We start from the raw sequence: 24813 nt of genomic DNA, 5'->3' as shown, positions 1-24813 counted from the left end.
CATATGAAAACTCTGTCATTTCAGCCAATGAAATAGTCCAGTTTTTTTTTAATTTAGTATTTGAATATATGGATCATTCACATTCTTCAATCTCTTGATTATTTATAATGATATGCAACACACAGAATGAAGAAGCTGGACAAATATGTTTTTTAAAAAACTCATATTTGTTCACTGGATTTTGAAGAAAGTTCCTTTTAAACCCTTAGTAAGCATATTATTCAGCCAAAACCATGAAAGTAATTTACAGTGGAGAAGCCCTAAAGAATTCCTCTGAGAATACAAACTACAAAGAGTTTCATATAAGTTGTGGGTCACACAACTGAGAGAAAAACTTCTTAGGGGTTCTGAGCGTTAACATCAGATTCTCTCTACACAGACAAATGGAGAAAAAAATCCTAGAAAAATTTAGGACCTAGGAGTATCTTGCAGTTTTCAGCAAAATTATTCTCTTTGGATTTTTTTTTTGTAAAAGAAAACAGATGGATGTTTTATTCTTTCTTACAAGTTTATCCTATATTCCAATACCTTGCATTAATTATTCTTTGATTCATCAAGATACATTCATGCTTTCATTGCCAAAACACTAGAGCTGAGGCAGCAGCTGAATATTGGCCCCAGACCAGTTATTCCTGGGTGGAGCAGAGAAGTTCTAAATCCATTAACTAGATGAAGGAAGAAAAAGCCTTCCTTCATACTTCTGAAATCCAGGCTCATTTTGATGGCTACTTTCTCTTGCACATAATTGTGCTGAATATTTTGAGGCTTCTTTGTCAGATGTTGTAGTTATTATGTAGTTCACTGTTTGGCATCACTAAAAGACAAAAAGAAATCAAGACTTCATCGCTGTAGAAGTGTAGATAAAAGACAAGATTTTAAAAAAGGGAACATCTGGGTAACAGTTCAAACACTCAGAATAATTCTGAAGATATTCCTGGACATTGTGAAGTTGCAAGACTTCCAGGCTACACAGTTTTATCTCCCCTTTCATGCTGAAGGAACACCTGACAAAGTTAGGAATGTGCACTACAGGGGCATCTATGCCTAATAACAACATTAAGAAAACTCCTAAATAACTTCCTCTTTCACAGTCCAACTGAGAGGAATGAAGAAAGTCTTCTGAAATATTTTCTGAAACTCATTATAAATGAAAGCAGCTTTTTTTAGTGTTGTGCTTTCATAACTCCTCACTGTCAAAGGCAAATCTTAACACGTCCAGAATTAAATGTAAAGAAAAAAGGGAAAAGCATAATTTTTCTGGTAGAAGTTATGACCCTTTGTCACTGCTTTCAGTGGTCTTACACTTCAATTTCTTTTAATTCCTTCTGGAATTCAAAGCCACAATATCTAATCAGTTATAGCTGTTCATATCTCTGCTTATCCAAAGAAGGTATTCCACTGTCCTCAGTTTTTCAGCTGGACTGTGCATCTGCTGAGCAGTCAGGTTTGGGAAAGGAGGTGTTGTGAAAAGGTTGCTGTTTTTGCAATAACTTGCTGTCTGCCTGAAAAGAGTTAAGTGAATTCAAGTTAATTTACTCATCACACTGAACTTTATGGAGGTGTAAGATTATTTTTGGTTTTTTATCAAGGATACTATATATAAACTAAATCTAAGGAAAAGGTAGTTCAGTATTTATAAGGTTTTCCACAGTGCTTTCAGGACAGATTGAAAAAACACACCTACACTCAGACATCCATTAATAGTCACCTTCCTAAAATCCTGTTCCTAAAGACATTCGAGAAGTCCAGAGACCCCACGCTCTGGGGTCATGCTCTGAACACATTTTTCTTTAATCAGATGAGCTAAAGGGTTTTTTTCAAAACATTTTTGATAACATCTGATATTTTTTATGAACTTCTTTATAACTGGACTTTAACATTAATCTGAATGAATTTCTAGAGCATGTGGAACAAAATTTTTCTTTTATTTACAGTATAATTCCTGCATTACTAAACAGTGACACTTTCACACATAATTATATTCTACAGGATTACAGTTTAAAAAAATCCATCACTGGCTTTATTACATGTGGGATTTTTAAGAGCTGAAGATGTACAGATAATTCATTATTTCCCCAACCTCCCTAATGATCTGAATGCCAGTATTATTGGAAAGAAAGTGTCATATGTTACACTAAAGGGATTCTCAATAAAGTACCTAGTTTGATTTTATTTTTGGTTGTTGCTAACTTTTAAGGGAAATTTGGATACAACTGGAGGGGAACCTCACTATGAAAGCAGCCTATGCTATTTATAGTAAGTTTTCTCTCTAGTGCAAGATAGTGAATGTTTGCCAAAAGAATTGTACATCCAGGAGGGTTTTTGAAATATGAAAGATACTTTTAAACTATGAAGAGAATTATAATTTTTGCCTAATATTTAGTAACCTTCAGATACTGTAATTCCACTTCAGATCCTGGAAAAACATTCCGGAGACAAATATTAGTCTACCACTGGATAGTGAAGAGGAGGAACAAAATTACATTTCAAGGGGAAACTGTTTTAATTAGAGTTACCTTGTACACCTGCACAGCAGTCACCTTCAGTACATTGTGCGAAGTGTTACACCCCACAACTCTGTTTATTCTCGCTGCTATCAAATTCTAAGTCCATAAAGCAAGAAGTTCAAGATTGCACCCAGGCATATTTAGATCACCCTCCATTTATGCTGCTGTAGTGCAAAAAACTAACTTAAACACCCTTAACTAGTTGACTGTACATGCCACAACAGTCTCTGGAAACACCCAGGGCACCCTAATCCATAACCTTTATGAGAAAGGAATACTTCATGGATGCTTCATTGTTTTATATTTCAGGATACATGAACCAACAGGTGGACAGGGTCCATTACTGCCCTTTCATAATTGCATTGAATCAGGAATTTTCTCACTATGACCCTGAAGGAAATCCAATTGTATCAAAAAAGGAAGGTGAATCTACTCTCACAAGTATTTGTACTTCTGTACAGCTATTTCTGTATCTGTACTTCTGCAGACTAATCAATTTTCAGCATTTGGAAAGACAGCCTGATTACATGGAAGAAGGCCTCAGTGATCTCATCACCAGCCCAGCAGATAAAAGCTGCCTGTGCAGAAGCTTACCAAGCACTATACCAGAACTCCATAGTTGTTAAACCACTCAGCATGCAAAACCATTTACCCTGAATCCTACCTGAGAAATCAAAGATCAGATTCTGACCCTGCAGCACTGGCCCTTCCTTGGCTGAAGCAGAACAAGCTACAAGGTTATAAAAAACTTACAGTTCTGGAAGAAAACAAAAGACCATTTGTAATGCCAGCACTTGCCCGGAAGAGCTGCTCAGTGACACCAGTTCCTCATCCTACAGTTGTAGAGTCACTACTCATTGCCTCAACTCTCTGACGTAATCTAACTGTGTAACAGTGTGTAACAGACTGAGTAACAGTGCAAATTCCTGACTTCAGTGACACAGGAGCCCAAAAAGCTGGACTTTGTAAAAAGCAACAAGTGCAGAACTCCTTGCTCTAAGTAAGTCAGTTGATAAAGTCATGTTTTCGAAGTTACCGCTTGTGAAAAATGCCCAGCTTGATGAAATACTCGTCAGGTCTAGTAACATTTTTTTGTGAAGTGGATGCAATGTTAAGGACTCTGTTTTTTATTGTCCTAGGACTCAAAAGCTCCAATACACTACACATGGAAAACTCATCACTGAACACTACAACTTATTTATTAAATGTGTGTGGTAAGGTGAATGGCAGCCATTTCAGTTCACATATTCCAAATTCTGACTTGAAATCCAGTTACTGAGAGGGTGTCCTCTTCCTCAGTTCAAGCTGATCCAGCTGAGGTACCCGACACAGAGTCACTTTTGTGAGAACCTAGAATCCATTTTATTGTCCTTTCCAGTCTGAAAAATAGTTAAATTTCCTTCTCTTGAAGACATACCAGAGATTTGATTCTGGAAAAAATAAGCCCTCCTGATAGGAAGTAATTTATTGCAGAAATGTACTCTTAAATCACGGGCTCCGCCATCTACGTGACATTTGGATCCATCAACTACATCTCCAGCATGTGCAAGACCCTTTGAACAGGGCCAATTTAATTTCACAGTGTTACAGTGACAACAGATCCAGCCTCACTCACAATCCTCAAGTAAGTTTTGCATTAATCTCTACTTAGCAAAGGTATGTGAATTTAGCGACAGATAATATATGGGAGGATGCTGAGAGCATTGATACCTATTCACTCCTTTGAACACTCAAAACTACTCTAAGATCTAACATTATAATGCAAGTAAAGAATGTGTAGTAGGAAAGATGGTGCCTATCAGTTTCATTTTATTCACTTTGCATTTTCTGCAGTAGCAATGTGTTTTGCAAGTGAAGAGGTTTCCTTTTACTGACCTTGGCATTCATCAGGACCATACTGTGATTTATATAGAGAATTCCAGGCCTTTATCTGATCTTATAAATAAATGTAAAATACATAAAACAATTATCCTAGTGTAAAATTGAATTTTATCTCTCTGTAATCAGCTTTTGTCTATGATACATATTTCTATGTTTGAATACAATTCAAAATTAATAATAGGTATAATTTATTTTCTGACTTTTCATTATCTTGACATTTTAACAATCTTTTTTTTATATACTCAGGCTTTAGTTTTATCTAGGGCTTCAACCCCACAGTTCCTTTCTAGACATGTACAATGTGTCTTTCAGAATATCCATTCAAGGAACAAGCCTGCTAAAAGAACACACTGGCCATTTAACAGACCAAGAAAAATTAAAAAGAGCAGGGCTTTATAAAAAAGAAAAACACCAGATTAAGGGAGAAAATTTAGCACGGCATATAAATGACAGGAAAAAACATGTATTAAAAGAAATCACAAGTTACAGTGAAGAATTAGAAGTAAAAACTAGAGTTCTGAAATTGATGATTCTGGAAAATTATTAATAGACAGCTTAGATATAATTTTTAATAGCTAAAAGAGACAACCAAGGAAATCTTTCTATTAAAGGGCAGTCACAACTTTATATTGAATTCCATAGCATTAACAATTTAATATAGAGATTAGTCTTATCTGGATATGAGGCTTTCAGTACTTTACAAGTAATTTTTTGGCCTTAAATGTAATTTATACATATTCACCAATCTCATAGTTTACTTTCTTGTCTTAATTCAATTATTTAACTTCAACTAACCATCCTCAATGTTTTACTGCCTCAGATATACACATGCTGACTTCAAGAAAGTATGTCTCAAGTCAAGCTCTCACCACCATGTAAGGTTTAAGTAGACTTCATAAGCAAGTGCTACAGTTTACACAGACAACTTCATTTAAATCAAAAAGCTCAGAATTAGAGATGATCAGACAGGAAATGAAAAAAAAAAAAAAAGACACAAACACACACAATACAGCCTGAGAGAATATCTTAGAAGGATTGCAATGAGTAAATACAAAGAATGTCATGACTATATGGGCTGATAGCAGAAGTGTCCCTTTCCATGCAGGGCAAGAAGTCCACGGCCACTCTGCACAAAGCCAGAGTGGCCCCACCACAGCTGCCAGTGCTGCAGCACTGGGATTCCTTCACATCTGCAGCAAAGGAAGCTGCTCACTGGGCCTTTGTGATTACAGGAGGAATGTGATAACCACGGTGGTCTAGACTGCTACAAGTAAAAACAACCTGCCCCAAAATGAGTGGTCCTTGGTCTGAAGTGGCTGTGGTCAGGATGAGGCATGTTTAGGAGGCAGTCCCTCGAATACCTTGTGATAAACACATGTGGAGAAAATAACACGAAAGAACAGTGTAGTTAACTGAATAAAAGGTTAAAGAAAATAAACAGTATTTTTGCAGCTTAGCATTTATTTGTGAACTGCTGGTGCAACTCTATGCTTGACAGAAAAGCTATGAGGCTTTTGGTAGCTTGACAAGACAATCTACAAGCTTGAATGAAATGTTCAGCTTAAGGAATTAGAATAAATCTGATGACTGATGTGCTACTGAACGTGACAGACTGTCATCTGTTTTAAACAGGATCTCTGTAGGATGTACTGAAAGCAAGATTTTCCCATTACCTTAAACATACTAAGACTTTTCCCAATGAATTCTGGCTAATCTATTAAGATAAAAGATCTCTTCAAACTCTTGGCATTTCAGTAAAAAAGTGAAATAGCCATTTGGTTTACTTGCATAATTAATTCATGCTGACACTGTACTTCTGTGATTATTTTACAACCAGTCACAAATGTATACAATAAAAAAAATTATTCTAAATTCCTGAATTAACTATAAAATTATAAAATATGCACAATAACAGATTAAAGCAGCTTATCTAAACACTATTTGCACACAGAATTTCACATGTAGAAATATCAAATTGTTTATCTGTTATCAAAGTGGATTTCATACAAAAATAGGTACAGCTTAATAGCTTTTGAAAATCAAGAAAAAATATCAAAAAACCTACAGTCAAATGGTATTACAACATGTAGTTAGTGATATATTAAAAAAACCAAACAACCAGCTTTAGTTTTAGTTTGGCCTAAAATCCTAAAAAATTTTAAACCATTAATTTAATGATATAGAGAGACACACATATAAACAATGTAAAACCACATAAAAATCCTTGGAATGTAATTTATGCTATTTTAAAAACCTTATAAGCAAAAAAAAAAAAAAACTTTGCCAAAATCTAGGCTGAAGAATATCCTTCCTCTACATAAATAGTCCCTGTAGGAATGACTAAGGTGTTTTACCATCTCCTTAGCCTAGAGATAATGACTCAAATCTGTCCTACAAACACAAAATATGGAAAAAAGGATTTCGTGCCATCCACCTGGAATCTGTACCTTAGATACAGGGAATGGGCAAAACTGCTCACTGGTGGATAAAGCACAGTAACATCAGTTTGAATTGATGTTTTGAACAATGTATTTGCAAAGCTGAGCAGGGAACCCAGCACAACTCCTCAGCTCCAAAGGGGAATACAATCCCCCTGCAAAGGGGAATAAGAATGAAACCACCCCCATTGTCATTCAACCTTCAGAAAAGGCTGTGTCAGAAGTGTATATAATTTAAAATACATTAGCTAGCAGGTGAATTTCCCTCTTGGTTGATAAATTGGTTTTCAATTATAATTTCATATAACACATTTCTAAGAATGAATAGTCCATATTGTTTAGCTCATAAATGCAAGTTTTAGACTGATCTACCTTGCTAGTTCTCTGTACTGCTATACCAGAGCACCACAAATACTGGTAATTGGCCCAGCTGAAAAACTGTTTCTAGGCATGAGCCAGATTGCAAGTATAATACCACATGTATTTTACTGACAGAATAAAGATTTTGAAAGATGCTTTGCTATTACAGCTTATGAGCTTGTAAATGAACAAATAAATAGCTAAACTCAGAATATTAAAGCTTTGCCCACTCCTGCTGCCAAGATACAAGTTTAGGTCATAAAAAAAGTTCAGGACCTCAGTCAAAACAGTTTTGCTTATAAGACTTCAGCTACATCTCCCTTTGTCCCCCATTTGCACACAGAAACCACTCAGACCTCAGAAGACCAAGAGATGTTTTCCAAACAGCTGTTTTACATCAGTACAGAAGATCACAAGCCTCTGCACAAGCTAATGTTTTGTTCTGTGTTTGGCAGGAGTCCTTTACATGTCTCAGTTACCATAATCTCCTTCCCCATATAATGTAACCTGTTAACAAAAACCACTGTGACAGGGATAAAATGTCATGCTAGAGGCAACTATCAGTAGGTCTTTGAGGTCTATGACTCTATACAGTCAGCAGAAAAATGTATTATGCTTATATCAGAATTACAAATTAATCTGTTTCAGTTACCACCTGTGATCCTTTGGATTGATAGAGAACCAGAGCCTAGAAGCTCTGATTCCTCCCAAAGCTTTTCACAATTGCTAGCTCTACATTTCCATCATCTTCCCTGGGTCAAAACATCAGTCCTCACTGCAGCCTTTGCTATTCAACATGTGCTGTACTTCCCTGCTGAATGCTTCAGGCAGTATACAAAGTCTCTCAAAGGACTCAGGTGCTGATACATAAGGAATGCTGAACGCACAGAGGTGGTCTCCGCTTTCTTCAGAGCAACTGCCAAATTCAACTGATGCATCAAGCACAGAAAAACATTGGTTATCAGTCATCTTTTCATGATGCTCTCCATGCACTGGCAGGTGCAAGACTTGGTGTTTCTGTATTTTGCTTTTTAAAAACATTTAAAGGCCAAGTTTAATGAAGGCTTGTCTTATTCCCCTCACCTTTCAATGACCAGTATATCTACTCTGTTGATTTTACCACTCATTTTATGCATCATATGAGATTATTAAGCTCTTCTTTTGCTTCTAAGGGCAAACATTCATTGGAATGTAATTTTCTGAACATTTTGTCTTTTCAGCTCTACCCTGTATTTCACTGAAAGCTTTACTGTCAAACTTCTGAAAAAAAACTCCCTCCTCTGCAAAGAAAATATCCTTTTAACAAGAACATGAGCTAAACTTTGTAATCATGGCCTTGAGAGGCAGAGGTAGCTTATTTTCATAAACACTCAAGTAAAATACTTATATTCTGCTACAGCTTCCTATTTGTGCTAATATCACTGCCTCTGGTACTAACTAAATCAAAAGTCAAAGAATACAAAAACACGATGGCTCAAAACAAAAGGGCATGATCATTCTTGAACAAAATAATGGTGGCCTAAGACATCACTAATGCCAAATACATATGTTGCAACTTCATTCATATGTGAGAAATCACCGCTGCATAGAAGTAAAATTTCTTCTAAATTATTACTAGAATTTTAATAATTGAGACTTGCTTATGCAAATTGTATCTATATAAATTTGGAAATTCCTCCCTTACAAATTTAAGCTGCATATCCGTCTATCATCAATGCTGCTACAAATTTGCTTTTCATAACACATTTTAGAAAAGAGTATTTTTACTATTGAAAAGATATGTTTCTACTTGTACTGACTCTGGTTTGGATGTCATTAACTTCCTTTGTAACAGCACACATGGTATTTTGGTGTTTTGGGGTTATGGCTAACACAGTGCTGATAACATACCAGTAATTTGAATATTGCCCACACTACTTCCACAGCATCAAGGCTTTTGCTTCCCACCAACTCTGTGCCTCCAGAGAGTAGCTTGGGCACAGGCAAGAAGTTGTGAGGGGGCAGAGCTGACCCAAACCAGCCAAAAAGATATTCCACACCATATAATGTCACGCTTAGCAATGGAAACTGGGCAAAGCAAAGAAAGGGGGTATGCAGCTTTTCCTCCAAAGCAACAGCTCTCTGAGACTGGCTGGACCAGAGCGTGCTGCAGGTGAGAGGTGGCAAGTGACTCCATTTGCACAAATTTTTGTTGGTTTTAGTTTTGGTTGGTTGGTTTGTTCTTTCTTCTTTTTCCTTTGCTTATTAAACTGTCACTGTCTTGAAACATGAATTTTCTTCCACTCTCCTTATTTTCCTCCTCAGCCTGCTGGGGAGAGCAGCAAGTGAGCAGCTGTGCTGGTGTTTAGCTGTTGGCTAGGGTCAACCCCACACATGACTATTTATTTTTTCCCATCAAAGCACAAAGATGTTTATAGCTGTGATTTGTGTCTGATTTGTTAAAAATGCACTGAATCAATAACAAATTGCAATACCGTCTAAAGCTTCCTCTCTGGACTGCAGCAAATAATTGGGTTTGAATGACAGGAGTGCTGTAATACTTTGCTACCACATATAGCATAGTGTGGATTTGAAGGGATCTTGAAGACCACCTATTCCAACCCCCTGCCATGGCCAGGGAAACCTACCACTAGATCAGGTTGCTCAAAGCCCCATCCAACTATGTGCCATGCGAAAGAAAATCTGTAACTTCATTTTTGCAAATCATAAGCAAAAGCAACTACTAAACATTAAAACAAATAAAGCAAACAAAATGATACAATTCCAGCAGAATTCTAACTGAACAATTTATTTTTGAAAAATCCTTTCACAATCTCACTTCTATGTCCATTCCCTAACATCTGAATTCCAGTTTAACACACATAATGGACAGCAGGTAGAAACACATTTCCAAAGATTATTTCAGATTGCAACTTAGCCCAGTATTCATACAGTCATCGGACAAATCTTCAGGCTTTAAGAATGACTTACTTTTTCTTTTGAGATTTAAGGTACAGTACAGGAGTGTTACTGTGCAGAAATATTAGTCAGAGAAAAAACACCAGGGACCCACACCCTCCCCATTGTTTTGAAATGTAAACATTAAGACACTTGGAATTTCAAATAAAAAATGCAGGGCATATGTTATAGAAATGGTGTACCTGTAACAATCAGAGAATACTACTAATCTCTCAGATATTTCAAGTGTAGACTTACTGGAACAAATCCAGTAAAAACCCCCACAAGAACAATTTATGTTATTATTATCCCTCAAAAATTTTCCTCCTCTCTCCCTTTAAAATTAAGAACTACATTTCAAACTTTCAAGTAAAATTAGCATCTTGCTGTTTAAGAACTCTTCTAACACTAGAGTAACTTGGCAATATACAACACTGCATCAGGTAAATCGATTTCTAAATAAAGTTACAAAAAACTTGGACATTTTTTACAGTTCTACAAGTGGCTGACAGAAATATCAACAAACCCAGTTCACGGTATCATGTAGTTGAGCCACGTAACACAACTCTGGGCTGTGGGTGTGGACGCACAGTGCAAAAGAGGCAATATGCAAGATTAGCTGCTGCTGATTTTGAATTTCTGAACTGCTCTATTTAACAATTTTCTATACTCAAAAATATGTTTTTAAAAAATCAGCAGTTTGCATATCTGAATAACAAAATTACAAAACTATGTCCAAAAACTCTTGTTTTAATCTGCTTCGTAAGTTTCTTAAGAGCTTCCCATAGGTCCTGTTTTTGATGGTTTCAACAAGGATTTGCCTAAGGACACGCAGTTGGCTCAGAAGTTAACAGAAAAACGTGGCAAGCCACATGTACTCTCATCCTTGCAGCACTCTGGAACAGATCAGGGCATTTCACCCGATCGCCTGCCCGTCATGAACGCCACAAGGCTGTCCCCAAGCATCTGAGCACACAGTCACTGCCTTGACTCGCACAGCCAACGGTAGACATTTAATTTTAAACCCATATCCGTTTCAATGAATAAAACATATCACAGACACGTGCGCCAGAAGGCGCTCCCGCCCGGCGCTCAGGGCAGAGGCGGCAGGTTCGCTCACCAGGCTGCTCAAAGCCGGCTGCTGGCACAGGGCTCCATCTACCGGCCCGCGACCCTGCACGCCTACGGCAGGAGCTGCTGGGGGAAAATGAACCAAAATCTCAACAGCTACTTCACATCTCTGCTTGCTAATGAGATATTCAGAAGACATAATGTGAGACTATTCAGAAAACAATACTGTTTCAGAAGAAAACAATCAACAAACTACATTCACTCCCATGCTAGGCTGAAACTGTTGTACATGTGTGAAATCTTTTGTTATCCTTTAATATTTGTAAAATATGTCTCAAAAACTGTTATAAAGAAGCACCATTTTTCTACAAGATGCAGCATATGACTACACACTCCCAATCCAGATGTGAGGCTTTATTTTTTCTTCTTAATGCAAGCAAATAAGCAAACACAGGTAACTCTCAAAAACTACTCAAAACTGTATCACAATTTAAGGTATTAGATGTGGTCCTTTTCATTAAAAAAGGAAACTCCTCAAACATGCAAAACAAAGTTTCAGAAGGCGACTGCTGTCCCTATTCAAGGATACTTCTGCACAGTGGGAGCTGAAGCTATATTATGCCTAACTTTAAAGATTAATTTGACTACTGCTGTCACACACAGCATTTCTGAAATTGAGCCATTTAAACCTTGCCTTAAAAACGCCACCGTGCCTTCAATTCATGTCTGGGAGTGAAAAAGAGCAGTCTCTTCCCTCTCCAGGACCCTTTGTGCCCATCAGCCAAGGTGATTGAGCTCTGGCTGCAGAATAGCAGAAAGAAGGAGAGGCAGAGCTATGCCTTCTGTGCAGCACTTCAGCAGGTGCCTGAGCTTGCCAAGGGCGAAGAGCTGGCTGAGCAGCCAGCCAATTCTGGTCTCCAAGGCACGTCTAGCAAGATCAGCAGCTAATTTAGAACCTGGTGCAAGCAAAGAGACAATGCAGGAAATGGACAGTGAATTCCACCACTCCACCCCACTTCTTTTCTTTAAAACATCCTGCCTCACACTCAACAACACGTTGAAGGCAGCTGAGCAGGGTAAGGGAATCCTTGAAATACCCACATCCCTTACACAGTACCCAAACACAGGAAAAGATGGGACTAATTTAGTCAGGCACACCTGAAAACAACCAACAGGTGGTCACAGCAAGAAGGCAGGAATGGAGCACAGAGCAGTATAACTGAGGCTCTATGTGTTATCCTATAAGACAAAGAGAATTGGTGAACATGGGCATGAGGGAATTCACACAGCTCCTCCTGTGGCTCAGCTTTTCCAACGTAGCTTGTTCCCCATAAATGACAATTGACAAGACTAATGGAAAAGAAAATCTCCTGCAATGAACTTTACATAGCACCACAAAATGAGAACAGAATGCTGTCTTTTTTCTTTGTTTTAAATTTTAACTTGAAGGGAAAGCAAATTTTAAAGTGAAAGTGGCTTTTCCACTTGCTAAATTTAAATTTTAATCAAAATGCACTTTAAAATAAAACTGAGCAGAACTACAGGTTTGCTGATATCTCTTTAAGGAACAATGACATCAATACAGGCTACACTTGAGAAGGATATAGGTGTGGAACTACATCCTTTTTCATCATACAGTCAGGTGCAAAGGGAAAAGTTAAACTTCAAGATTCCTGTGGTTTAATAAAAATAAATACCATTACAAACAGATCCAGGAACACAGACGCATTAAATATTGTTTGTTTTTCTTCAGATATAGATCATGGAATGGAGATATTTAACTACTTCAAGACTAATTTTTATTTCATTTTAATCTAGTTACTGACAGCAATCTCCCGGTATCATGACAACTAGCAGAAGCAAAAAAAAAGAAAAAAAAAAAGAAAAAGGTGGAAAAAAGTGAGCAAGTGCCTGTGAAAAAAGGTCTAAATCATTATTTAAGTATTTAATTGGCCTGCTTTGATTACACTAAGCAACTGAATGTCTATCATAGTTTCTGTATTGCTCATCTAGTAATATTTGTAAAAAAGAAAATAAAAACAAAACCACATTTCTGTAGCTCTACAAGAAAAGCTACAAAAATTTCAATAAATCTTAAAACTGTGGTGGGTGTTTCACCCAATTTCCTCATTACAAAAAAGGTACCAAGGAGCAAACCGATCACACAGCGCTTATGTCAAATCTCAGACAAGGAAAACCACATCCTAATACTCTGCCATAAGAGCAAATGGAAAAACTGCCTGTGCACACATAAGAGGCACACTACAGAAATACATGATGAACAACACTGCTTTGTTTCTCAAGCTTGTATCTAAAAATTTACATAGCAAATTTAACATACTCCCACCCCCTAGTCACTTAATGCCTGAAATTCCTACAGAACCTGAAATTTTACTTACTTGAATGTGAATCACAAGAACACATTGAGAAGCAGCATCTTAAAGCAAGTCCAACTGCAGATCACAGAAATTTTAAGTTAAGAACACTATTTAAGGAAAGTAAGTTGTGACTTTCTAAAAGTAATATTAATAACTTTATTGAACTATTCTATGGATACTAATGATTTTATTATATCAATACCACTAATGATGGGATGGGATAATTCAGGCAACTACAACAAGCATAAATTACAACATCCGAGACAACAGTGCATTAGGTATGTATCTTCACATTTTGCCATATAGTCTCTCTCAAACAGCACTAACTTTCAAAAAGAAGTATATAAATATATATCATACCATTACTCAGAGAAATAAATGCTTAAAAAAAAGAATACACTCATTTTTGCATAACTTTTTTCAATAGCTTCGAAGATACCACTGGAATGTCTTAGCTTCTGTAATTATGCTCAGTCAGTGTTCTCAGATCTCTTAACTGCACTCAGCTGCAAGCTGAGATACTATTTTTCTTGGTAACTAGGTTGATCTTTTTGGTAGTCAATTCCTAAAATGAAGTTAAATGTGTAATAGTAGTAAGTGTGTAATGTAGTAGTAGTTAAATGTGTAATGTAGTTTGCATTATGTTTGCTATGTTTCAATGTATTTTGTTTGCTTATGTTTTCTTTCCTATCAAATACAACAGGCAAGCAAGAAGAATGGTTCCACTTTCTCACCTGTTGAAATATCAGAATTAACAAGGAAAGGGGGTCAAACATATATTTGGAAACAATGTAATGAAAGAAAGCTAAAGCGGAGTTGATTAACCCCAAAGGAAACAAGTCAAGAACAACTTAAAAAAGATGTAATACAAAGTTTTAAACATATTTAACTTTATGCACTAAAAAATTCCATACACCTCAACTGCCATGCCTCAGAAAGCCCTATGATATTTTCACCAAGCCAATCTGAGCTTAGGATCATTCTTTTGTTAAATTGGTAACTAAGAACGTTTTCCAATTCTAGTCTCACCCAGGGCAATTTATACACATGCCCACCCATGAAGTAACTCTTCAGCACTAAATACTCCTTTTACAATTGGACATTTTTATTTATAAGCTAAAGTACAAGTGAACTTGTAAATTGGCTTAAATAAATTACTACTGTAAATCATAAATGTAGTCTGTTTGCTTCAAGTGCAGCAGTTTTTGATCCCATGTTAAATTCTCTCACACTGGAGCATCATACAGCATTTTCAGAACAGTTTTGATTCAGATACAATCTTGCTCTCATTCCACAAACCCTGATGGTAGCTGCAACCCTCTCCCCTCAAAGACCTAATCAACAACCAAACCTTATAATCCTTCTTAGTCCTAATACAACATTACTGCACCAGGTTAGATTTTTCTAATTTATTTCACACTTCATATTTAAATTAGTGCATAGCTAGTCAGAATATAACTATTTAAATGAACATATAACTTAAAGATCAAATTCTGTCTTCAACAGATTTACATAAAAGGACAGAAAGGATAACATTTGTCTACCAGCATGTTATGTGGATCTCCTTAACTCAATTTATTACAGATGTCATGGTGCAAAAATTAATGCCCTTCAGTAGCTGAACTCATTACCAATTATTTCTTCCAAACCCACGGTGTAATCCCGTGCTTTTGTGACCAATGGGAGTTTTGCCATTCACTTAAAGGGAAGTTGGATCAGCTCCTGGGTTTGCTCCTCTAGCAAGAGATACTGAACAAAATGATACCACAGCCACTCTCTTGACTTTTTTTCTGTTTCATAACAGACACTATGAACCAGTCTCATGTATTTTAGTCCATGCTAAAAATAAAACAAACATATTGACAATAATTTTAACTACCTGTGAAGTCAACAGTAAGGATTATATGCCTTTTCTCAATGTGATTTTCCAGAATATATTTCAGCAACTATAATGGCAAGCAGCCTGTAAGTCACTCATGGACCCTACTCAGCCCTTCAATCCCTTCCCTACTCTAGAACCCACAGGAGCATTCCTGCACCCAAGCCACAACACAGGTACAAACAGCCTCCCATCACCCACCTGACACAATAAACTCCTTCTACATGCCTACTAGAGAAAAGCATAGGTAAACATAACAAAAAATAACAAACAAAAAAGGGAAGAAAATAAGCCACTCTGGTGGCCAAAATGAAGTTGATTTTAGGCCACAGATACCACAACTCTAAGTTTCAAAATAAAAAATGCTTTCAGAATAATTAACTAAATCACTGAGTTTTAATTTCTCTGAAAAGCAGGAAATAAATATTACAACACCTTTGGAAAGACTCAGCCAAGTGTAACAGTGCACAGTAAATATAATAAGCTGTTTTCATGTTTAGATGTTCAATAAAATAGAGTAAACCTTTAACCAACACATATTGCATTATGATAGGAATCCACTGGACTTCAATTTACACAATCTTGTCTGTTACTTAGTGCCTGTTTCATGTCAAAAAAGTTTCAAGAAATCTTATTTTAGAGAACCGTAACCTACATGTGAACATTTAAAAAATATTATTTGATTTATTAATGCTATGAAAACCAAAGATCAATCCCAGCAATATCTCGTGTTGCAGTGGGCTGACTCTGACTGGAATCCATGTGCCCACCAAAAGCTGCTCTATCACTCTCTCCTCAGCTGTACAGGGAAAAGAAAAATATAACAAAAAGCTCAGTCACCAGTTACCATCATGGGCAAAACAGATTTGACTCAGGGAAATTCTAAACTTTAAACACCCTCCTCCCACTTCTTGGGCTTAACTTTACTCCCAGTTTTCTCTACCTCCTCCCCATCGCGGAGCAGAGGGACAGAAACAGGGTTTCCAGTCAGTTCATCACACATTGTCTCTGCGGCTCCTTCCTCCATGGGGAGAGGATTCCTCACACTTTTCCTGGGCTTCAGCATGGGATCCCTCCCACAGGAGAAAGTTCTCCATAAACTTCAACATGCTTGCTTCCCACGGACTAATTATCCCCAAACTGCTCCAGCGTGAGTCCCTTCCACGTGGTTCAATCTTTCATTACCAAGCTCCTCCAGCGTGGGTCCCCCATGGTTATCCCCTACCAGCAAACCTGCTCTGTCATCGGCCTGCCAAGAGCTGGTACAGCACAGGTTTCCCATGGGGTCACAGCCTCCTCTGGGCACAGACACCTGCTCCAGTGGGGGATCTTCTCTGGACTGCGGAGGCACAGCTGCCTCACCATGGTGTGCACAACAGGCTGCAGGGGAACCTCTTCTCTGGTGGCTGGAGCACCTCCTCCCTCTCCTTCATCACCAACCTTGGTGTCTGCAGAGTTTCTTCTCTCATGCTTTCTAACTCCTCTCTCCAGCTGCAAGTAAGAATTCCCAGTCCTCTCCCCTTTTTTAACTCCGTTATTCCAGAGGTGCTGCCACTGCTGCTGACAGGGTTGGCCTTGGCCAGCAGTGGATTCAAGCGAAGCTGGCTGGCATTGGCTCTGTCAGACATGAGGGAAGCTTCTAGCAGCTTCTCACAGAAGACCCTCTGTAGCTATCCTGCTAAAGAACCTTGCCATATAAAGCCAATACACACATAAACTATTTTCAAAATTCTAATAGATAATATTCTTTAGTATACCAAATGCCACCACTCTGCAGAAACTGTCAGTTTGCATTTTAACCGGTCCCTAAAGCACGAAGGTCCACATCAAGAATCATCATGGAAAACAGAAGCCTGCTGTTGTGAAGCAAGCAGGGAGCTTCCTCACAAAATCAGCAGGGACCATGCCAAGCATACTGTCACTTGAAAAACTGGCGGCTGGAAGCAACAGAGAATCATCTTAACAACTGAGCATTCACACTGGTTCTTTCCATAGCTGCATCTGTTCTGCAAATAAAGGTTCCATACTCCGATTCTCTTACTCCTTCAAAACCACCTTCCTTTCAAAGGAAAAGGAAAAAGGCAGCAGTCATTCTAACAGGAAATCTGTCAGTTGCAGCATTAGCTTGTAGCTAAATCTGTCAATAGTCCTCAGCCCAGAAGAGTTTGTTCGTTTCAAAGGTAAGTTTCAAAACACCAACTGCCCACATAGGATAACAGATGTAAAGTGAGAAACCTCTGCATTGATTTGGGTGATCTGCACTGAAGTGAGCATCAAGTCAGATCGCCAATTCATAGCTTAAAACCATTGCACTGTGGCATTTCACTGCCATCAACACGCAGCATCTGTTCTGCCCTATGTCTGGCAGACTAAAAAGCAGGTAGCATAAAGATCCATTAGGATATCTCTCAAGTTTGCAACTACTTTTACACAAATCTGTGATCTATAAGCAGGATGCTCTTCCCCTTCACTCTCAGCTCATGTGTATCTTCTTGTTTTAAATTCTAATGAATAATTTGTTGATTCTTTCCCCAGAGAACTATCAAACGTGTATTTTTTCTTCTCCCCTAATGCCTTCTAGCAAGATCCAAAAACTCCCTTATTTTTTTACTAAGCTAGGCACTCTCTGAAACTAAAAGCCCCACAAACTGTAAAAAGCAACATGTGGTTCATGTTGCATCAGCACCATACTATTTCTGCCAGTAATACAATGAATATGTTGGATTTGTCTTACTTCAAGAGAAATACTAAGCCTGAAACAAAACCTTGTTTTGCTTCTTACTGGTCAGGGAATGAGTTTAACGCCATTATAATGCATTCCTAATTTAGCAGCATCTAGAATGATCTCTAAGCAGGGAGATAGATTAACAGAATGTGAAGAAAAGTAGCATTTCCTTATCTCAAAGAGGCAAACTAATAAGTAAAACAGAAATAAGGTAAATCCAGAAACAAAGCAAGCAAACAAGCAAAAAAGTAAGAAATATAATTAGTTATAATGTGAAAACTGGGGAAAGAGATTTTTTTAATTTAATTTGTTACCCACTACTATTGGGCAGTATTCCCCATTACAAACGAGGACTGTAATGTATCATTCTGTAAGGAACTTGCAGTATCATTGCAAGAAAACCTGAAATATCTACAGAAACTAATAGCAGCAACTGTCCCTACCTTCTTAAATCCTACACGTAATTTCACGTCCCAGTCTCTCACTTCACTTTTTCTACTGCAACCAGAACTGCAGTAATTTCTTAGCTGGACAGGCAGGACAAGGTTATCACTTTCAAGATCCTGAAATCAGTGCTAATCCCTTTACCAGTGAGAGGGTAGAAGAGCTCATAGCCATCAAACTGATGGCACCTCACTGCTGTATATAGCTCTATCTCACACAGCCGAAGAACCTCATCATGAATGACAACATTCTGGGTAAACAGCAAAATAAACCAAAAGAGAACTATCACATAAGCAGCATGTTTAACTGGCATGACCGTTTTAACCCCTGTTAAACCTCATGGGATTTATAAGCTAGTGCCACTACATATTTAAATAAACAAATAATCTAAAACAAGTGGCTTCAAGCTAAACCGGAGTTGTACATTCCCAGAGCAGAACTGGTCAAGTACAGATGGTCAAGGACAGTACAAGAACAAGGCAAGCACATCACTGCCCTTCCTTAAATCCCACAGATCCTGGAACCTCCAAGATTTGCAGCTCTGAGATCTTCTGAGCTAGAAAGCACATTGCTGTGGTTAACCAATTTTTCTTCCACAGCTAAAGCACAGCAATTTAAGACTGTTCTAACTGGAGTTAGAACTTGCTGGAATATTTAAAAGCCACTATGGCACTGCAGGACATTCTGAATTCCCAAACTCAGGCCAAACAAACTCTTACAGCAACCCAGCTCCAATCACCTCAACCCCCTGAAGTTGTACCTAGAACAGTCCTTTGGGTACATTTACTGAATGTTTTTCTCCCCAACTCTTCACACTAAGAAACCATAGCCTTCTTCCTCAGAAGAAATAGACCCTCACATCATCATCAAGAACTCCGATTAGCACGAATTACAACAAGAGCTGAGGTATACAGCTCATTGGGATTTCCTAAGCAACTTTAAGTCATAAATATTAAAAGAAAAAAAAGCACAAACTTTATTTTGAAAAGTTCTTTTGGTGCGGTTTTTTTTTTTTTTTTTTTTTTTTTTTTTTTTTTTTTTTTAATGCATTACTACAGCGGTGAGCATCTTCCACAGTTTGTTCTCATCTGACACTAAAGATCCAGCACCGACCCCCTGAATTTGTTCGGGGCAGGTTCCATCTCGGACTGTCCCGGCCCCCTTCTCAGCGCTGTCCCCCTCCCGGGATGCGGCAGCCCGTCCGTCCCTTCCCTTCCCTTCCCGCAGAGCCGCCGCCTCCGGGACCCCAAACCGCGCATCCCGCACGGCAAACTTGCTGCCCCCCATCTCCGGCCGCGGAGCGGGCGCTAAGTCGGGCAAGCCGGGTCGCCCGGCGGCCATGGCGAGGTAACACTAACCCAGCCAAGGGGCTGCCACGGCACACGCAGCCGGTCAGTGGCGCAAGGGCCCGGCGATGCCTCGGTCCCGGGGGCGGAGGAGGCCGGGCAGGGCCGCTCGCCCGCGGGGAGGCGCTGGGTCAGAGCGGCCCGACCTAACGCCGCCTCGGCGGGACGCGCCGCCGCCGCCGAGCCCCGCCGCAGAGCATGGGCCGAGTTCCAAGCCCAGCACCGCGGGGCGGCCCCGACCCGGCCCCGCCGCCCCGTTACCTGCGCGCTCCGGCCCCGCCGCCGCCTCCGCAACAAAGCCGCGGGCGGGCGGGGGGAGGGGCGCGCGCGCCCGCCGCCCTCGGGAGCGCGCGGCGGCGGGGCCGCGGCCCGGGGGCGGGGCGAGGCGGCGGGGCCGGGGCGCGGCGGTGGCGCCGCCCTGCGGGCGGGAGCGGCGGGAGCGGCGCTGCCCGGGGGTCTCTCAGGCCCGACCTGCCCCCGCACAGCCAGCTGCGGGTCCCTTCTCGGCTGTTAGCGCTGGCGGGCTGCCCAGGATGCACGGACCTTCCCACTAAGGGACGCAGTAACCACAAATGGAGTGACAGATCCTGCCAGGGATATCGAGGAAGAGAATGGAGTGGTGCTCATGGTTTCGGAAGAGGCCATGTGGAAATAGGATTAAGCCTAGAAGTGCTCTAGGAAACCTGCGCAGTGGGAAGGTTGCCCTTTGCGGAGGAGGAGAGAGGGGTGGATGGAAAATAAGGGAGATGTGCCAAAGAGACTTCCAGTTGTGGAATTGAATTAGGGGGCATAGATTTGGAGTTTGAATACTGTGAAACAACCTTAATAGTTTCCTAACAATAGCAGAGGTTGCTTGTTTTTTTAAGGAGCAGGTGTTTTGCTACTGTGTGAACATCTATGTAATTTACATGCACTCTGACCGTTATTCTCTTTGATGCAGGGACACGTGCAGAAAACAAATTTATCTGACCAGTTTCTGCACTCTGACGAACTCCAAACTCTCTTTGCTGACGAAATACTGTAGCAAAGTCCACCTTACTACTAGATTTGCTATTTGTACCCAAAAGAACATTGCACAGGGAGACCTATATCTCTGGAACAAAAAAGTGGTGATGCTTCAGCATCTGCATTTTGATGATAGGGAACACTGGAGACTTGATCATCCAGGAGTATTTATTGAGCAGCATTATCAAGGAGCCAAACCAAGGGAACTAACACAAATGCTAATGAAACATTGAAGTTAAGATTTTAATTACTTAAAGGTCAGCACATTCAAGTTTTATTAATTTAAGGGAGTTATTCTGTATTCCCACAGCAAGCTGCACTCAGCTCCTATATAGATCAAAAATTCATGTTATTGTTTATTTGCTGATGCATTCAAGTGATATAGCTGAATACTATTCCTGACTATTATTCCTTTTTGCAATTAGGGTCTCGGTCTTTTAACATTTTATTAACACTTCTCTGTATATTTCCTATGTTCCCATCCTTTTCAGTAGCAATAAACCCGTTGTTTTCCTCTAACCTTTGTTCTACGTTACAAAAAGCTACATTTCCTTTCAAGTCTGGAAGCTCTAGTCAGTTAGCAACATTTGTGGCTAAACTATCACAAAACACGCGCAGGCACTCAGCAAACTAATGTATCTCTGATACTCTGAACTGTCTTGCCCATCAATGGTGCTGCCTCTAGGACGAGCCCATGCTGCCCCCACGTTGTACTGGGGCATCTTCTGGAAAAGCAGAAACTGGCCTTGCCGAAAGCAGGGCTGACCGCAATGGCGCTGACTGTGTCCCACCCCTTCCAGCCCGTGCCCTGTCACCCTTTTGATTACTAAGATGGGCCCACAGGTCCGTGTAACCTGTAATAATTACTCTCTAAGTGACAACATACCCGTATCCTTTGAACATCAAAGAGATGGAACCAACCTTCAGACTAAGGTTTTTAAAGCACAGTAGGCTTCAAAAGACAGTCTGTGAGCCCAGCGGCACCAGCGACCCTTCCCAGACGTTGAGGAGCAGAGGATGTGCGCTGTTAGCTGGGTCCCAGCAGCGGTGGGGAGCAGGATGTGCGCTGTATACACCAGCCCGAGGCGGCAGCGTACGACCCGAGCCCGAGCAGGCGATCGGCTGCCGTTCCCCGCCGACCCGCTGACAGTGCCACAGCCTCGCTCCCCGCCCCGGCCTGGGCGATCGCAGCGCCGGCCGTCCCGGCTCTGCCCTAATAGAGAGAGAGGCTGCCGCTTTCCGGCTAGAAGCGATCGCCCGTAGCTGCGCGCCCGTGCGGTGCCCGGGGCCGCCCTCTGCCCGGGGCCGGCTGCCAGAGGCCGCCGCGGGGCCGCGCCCGGCGCCCCCGCCCCCGGCGTTCGCGGCTCCCCCTGCCGCCCGCAGATAACCGCGGCCCCTCAGGCTCTTCCCCACCCGCCCCGCGCGGACTCGGCCCCGGCTCCCAGCCGCTCTCCAGGCGCCAGCTCCCTCTCGTCGCCGCCGCAGCGCGGGCAAGGATGGCTCGGCAGCCCCGGGGCTTTCTGCAGGAGGCCTCTCACCAAGTCGTCGCCGGAGGCTCGGCGGGTGAGTGCGCGCGTTCCTCGTGGGCGGGAAGGGTCTGCCCGTCCCCCGCCGGCGCTCCGCCAACTTGAGGCGCAGGCGGCCGCGCCGCCTCCCCCTGTCCGCGCCGCTCGGGCGGCGGGGAACGAACCGGCTCAGCGGCGGCTCCTCCCCCACCGGGCGGTGCCGGCGGGCTCCGGAGGCGACCCGAGCCCGGGGGTCCCGGAGCAAGTCCTGTAACGGTGCTCGGCCCGCCGGCGGGGCAGGGGGGTGAAGGGGCGCTCCCGGGTTCCGCGGTGTATCTGCGCCACACACGCCCTGCAGCCCCTCGGGCGATAAGAGCGGCGGGCGGGCCCCTTCAACGGCAGCAGCCCCGGTGTCCTGCGGCGCAGCCCGCCCGAAGGGCTGGAGCCGCCTCGGGGGAGTCCACGGCCGGGATCCGCCTCCAGCGCCGGGATACGGGACAGAAAACGTAGTTGCCCTGCTCAGACTCCTTCCCCGTGACGCTCCTCGTCGCTGAGTTACAGAGAAACCAATGCAGGGCTACAGTGGAAATGCGTTTCTGTGTGGTTTTTGAAATACTTTTAGGAATGTCGACATTACTCATTAATTTGTAGTGTGTTTGTACTGCAAACTACAAATGTCAAAATCGTACACGTCTGTTTAGCAATGAAAGCGTTGCTGGTCAATTTCTTCAGGTTTCTTACCTAAAATCCCAGTGAAACTGAAACATTTAAATCAGCCTGCAGTGTAGGGGATTTTAACACAATATCCTGCTCTTTCAGTCTGTGTATGTAAATCCTGTTAATATTTCAACTATGTAGTGTGTTTTTAAGTGTTCCTTAGAGTCTCTTCTGAGGTCTAAATGTTATTTGTATATTTTACATGAAAGAGAAGAGCTACGTGGTGGTATTGCTGTGTCTTATGCTTCAGTGTAATGTGCACAAGAAAAATTCTCTTGTGATTGACAGCTGTGTAGCCATGACATTACATGTGACCTTGTCTTCCATTCCCTCTAATTCCCCTTGTACTTCTAAATCCACTTCTGTGCATTCCTACCACCAACACACATTTGTGCAGTTTGATTTCATGCTAGTGGCTCTGTATGCCCTTTGTTTTCAGCCGCCTTCTTTGACAGTGAGATGTCATAGCAGAAGTGGAGAAGTCTGGTGTCCCCACCCTTCCAGTGAATTGTATGACTGTTTATGTAGCTTTTCTGCAGCCTTTGAAATTCTAAAGGTTTTTTGGATTCTGCTTGGTACCACCCCTATCTTCCTGTAGCAGAGAATGGAAAGGTTTAATCTGTCCTAGACTGTTGAAAACTCTTCATACATGAAGGGATACTGAGGTGTTTTGCCACCAGATGTTTTGCAAGATGACAGATTTATCTTCTTTAGCAGTTGTCCTGTGCCTTAGTGATTCAGATTGATCCAATGCACTGTGTTACCATCCTCTGGCAGGAGCCTTTTTTTGTTACAGGTTCTCTTTGTAGAAGAGATTGTCTAACACCACAGAAAGAAAATTCCCATTTAGATAAATGAAAAATATTTGGTAATCTGGTAGACATGAGTATTAGTGTGAGAGAGTTTTCAAGGAGACTATTGATCTGCATGCAACACTTTAAAAAAAAAGTACAGTGTGAGAGGCCTGTTGTGTCTAGTCCAGCAACATAATGTTAAGGATGCTTGCAACCTTTTGCTTAATCTCCTGTCAGGCAGGCAAGTTCCTTAGCTGCATCACTTGCCTTAAATTTGTACAGAAATTTCTATTAATTGGTTTTGAAATAAACCAGTAATGATTTATTATCTAAGTCTGAGCAACACTAAAATTGTACCAGGTGATTTTGAGATGTGTGCTTCAGATGGGAGCTATAAAGTATGTTAGAGGGAAATGGCTGAAACTTGAAAACTTGCTTGACAGATGCTTAAAAGTCAGTGGTGTTTTTTTCCTGCTAATTTATAGAGAAAGTAAAAGGTGAAGGCTGGAGTTTGGAAGTCTTCATACTAAAGATTAAATTTCTTAGGCAAGTGTAGATACAGCATAGAAAAGGTGCAAGCAAGGAGAAAAGGATTGAGTTTGTTTCCTGACCTTAGTTTCCCAATGTTATTTTGACCATGCTATATTGCTTTTGACTGTCTCTGCAGGAGGACATAGGACTCTTGTAGGTGTTTTTTTCTGTTTCCTGGCCTCAAGTGAATGCCACAGACATCCTAGAGTGACTTTGCTGTCTGTACCGCAGCCTGGTATTTAGAAAAAAAACCAACCAACCAACCAAAAAGAAAACATACCAAAAACCCAAACAA

General features: G+C 40.9%; 2 protein-coding genes across 3 annotated transcripts in view; one reads left to right on the top strand and one right to left on the bottom strand.

The window, feature by feature from the left end:
* The window catches only part of MIPOL1 (mirror-image polydactyly 1), a 185095-nt gene extending 164803 nt beyond the window's left edge, over positions 1 to 20292 (bottom strand). The window contains exon 1 of one of the 2 annotated variants that reach the window (XM_058026968.1): positions 20228 to 20292. The gene's annotated coding sequence lies outside the window, so the exon portion shown is untranslated. Of the gene's footprint in view, positions 1 to 19978; positions 20040 to 20227 lie in introns of those variants that run through there. The other variant, XM_058026969.1, reaches the window with a different exon arrangement.
* Positions 20293 to 22451: 2159 nt separating this feature from the next.
* Positions 22452 to 24813, top strand: part of SLC25A21 (solute carrier family 25 member 21) — a 232231-nt gene continuing 229869 nt past the window's right edge. Inside the window, exon 1 of the mRNA XM_058026627.1 lies at positions 22452 to 22534. Within this exon, the coding sequence (XP_057882610.1) occupies positions 22468 to 22534 (67 nt within the window). The 5' untranslated portion in view covers positions 22452 to 22467. The remainder of the gene's footprint in view (positions 22535 to 24813) is intronic.

This window comes from Melospiza georgiana, chromosome 6 (assembly GCF_028018845.1).
Source record: "Melospiza georgiana isolate bMelGeo1 chromosome 6, bMelGeo1.pri, whole genome shotgun sequence".
Taxonomy (NCBI): Eukaryota; Metazoa; Chordata; class Aves; order Passeriformes; family Passerellidae; genus Melospiza; species Melospiza georgiana.
Note: the sequence above shows the minus strand (reverse complement) of the source record. Positions and strands in the feature narration are given on the sequence as shown.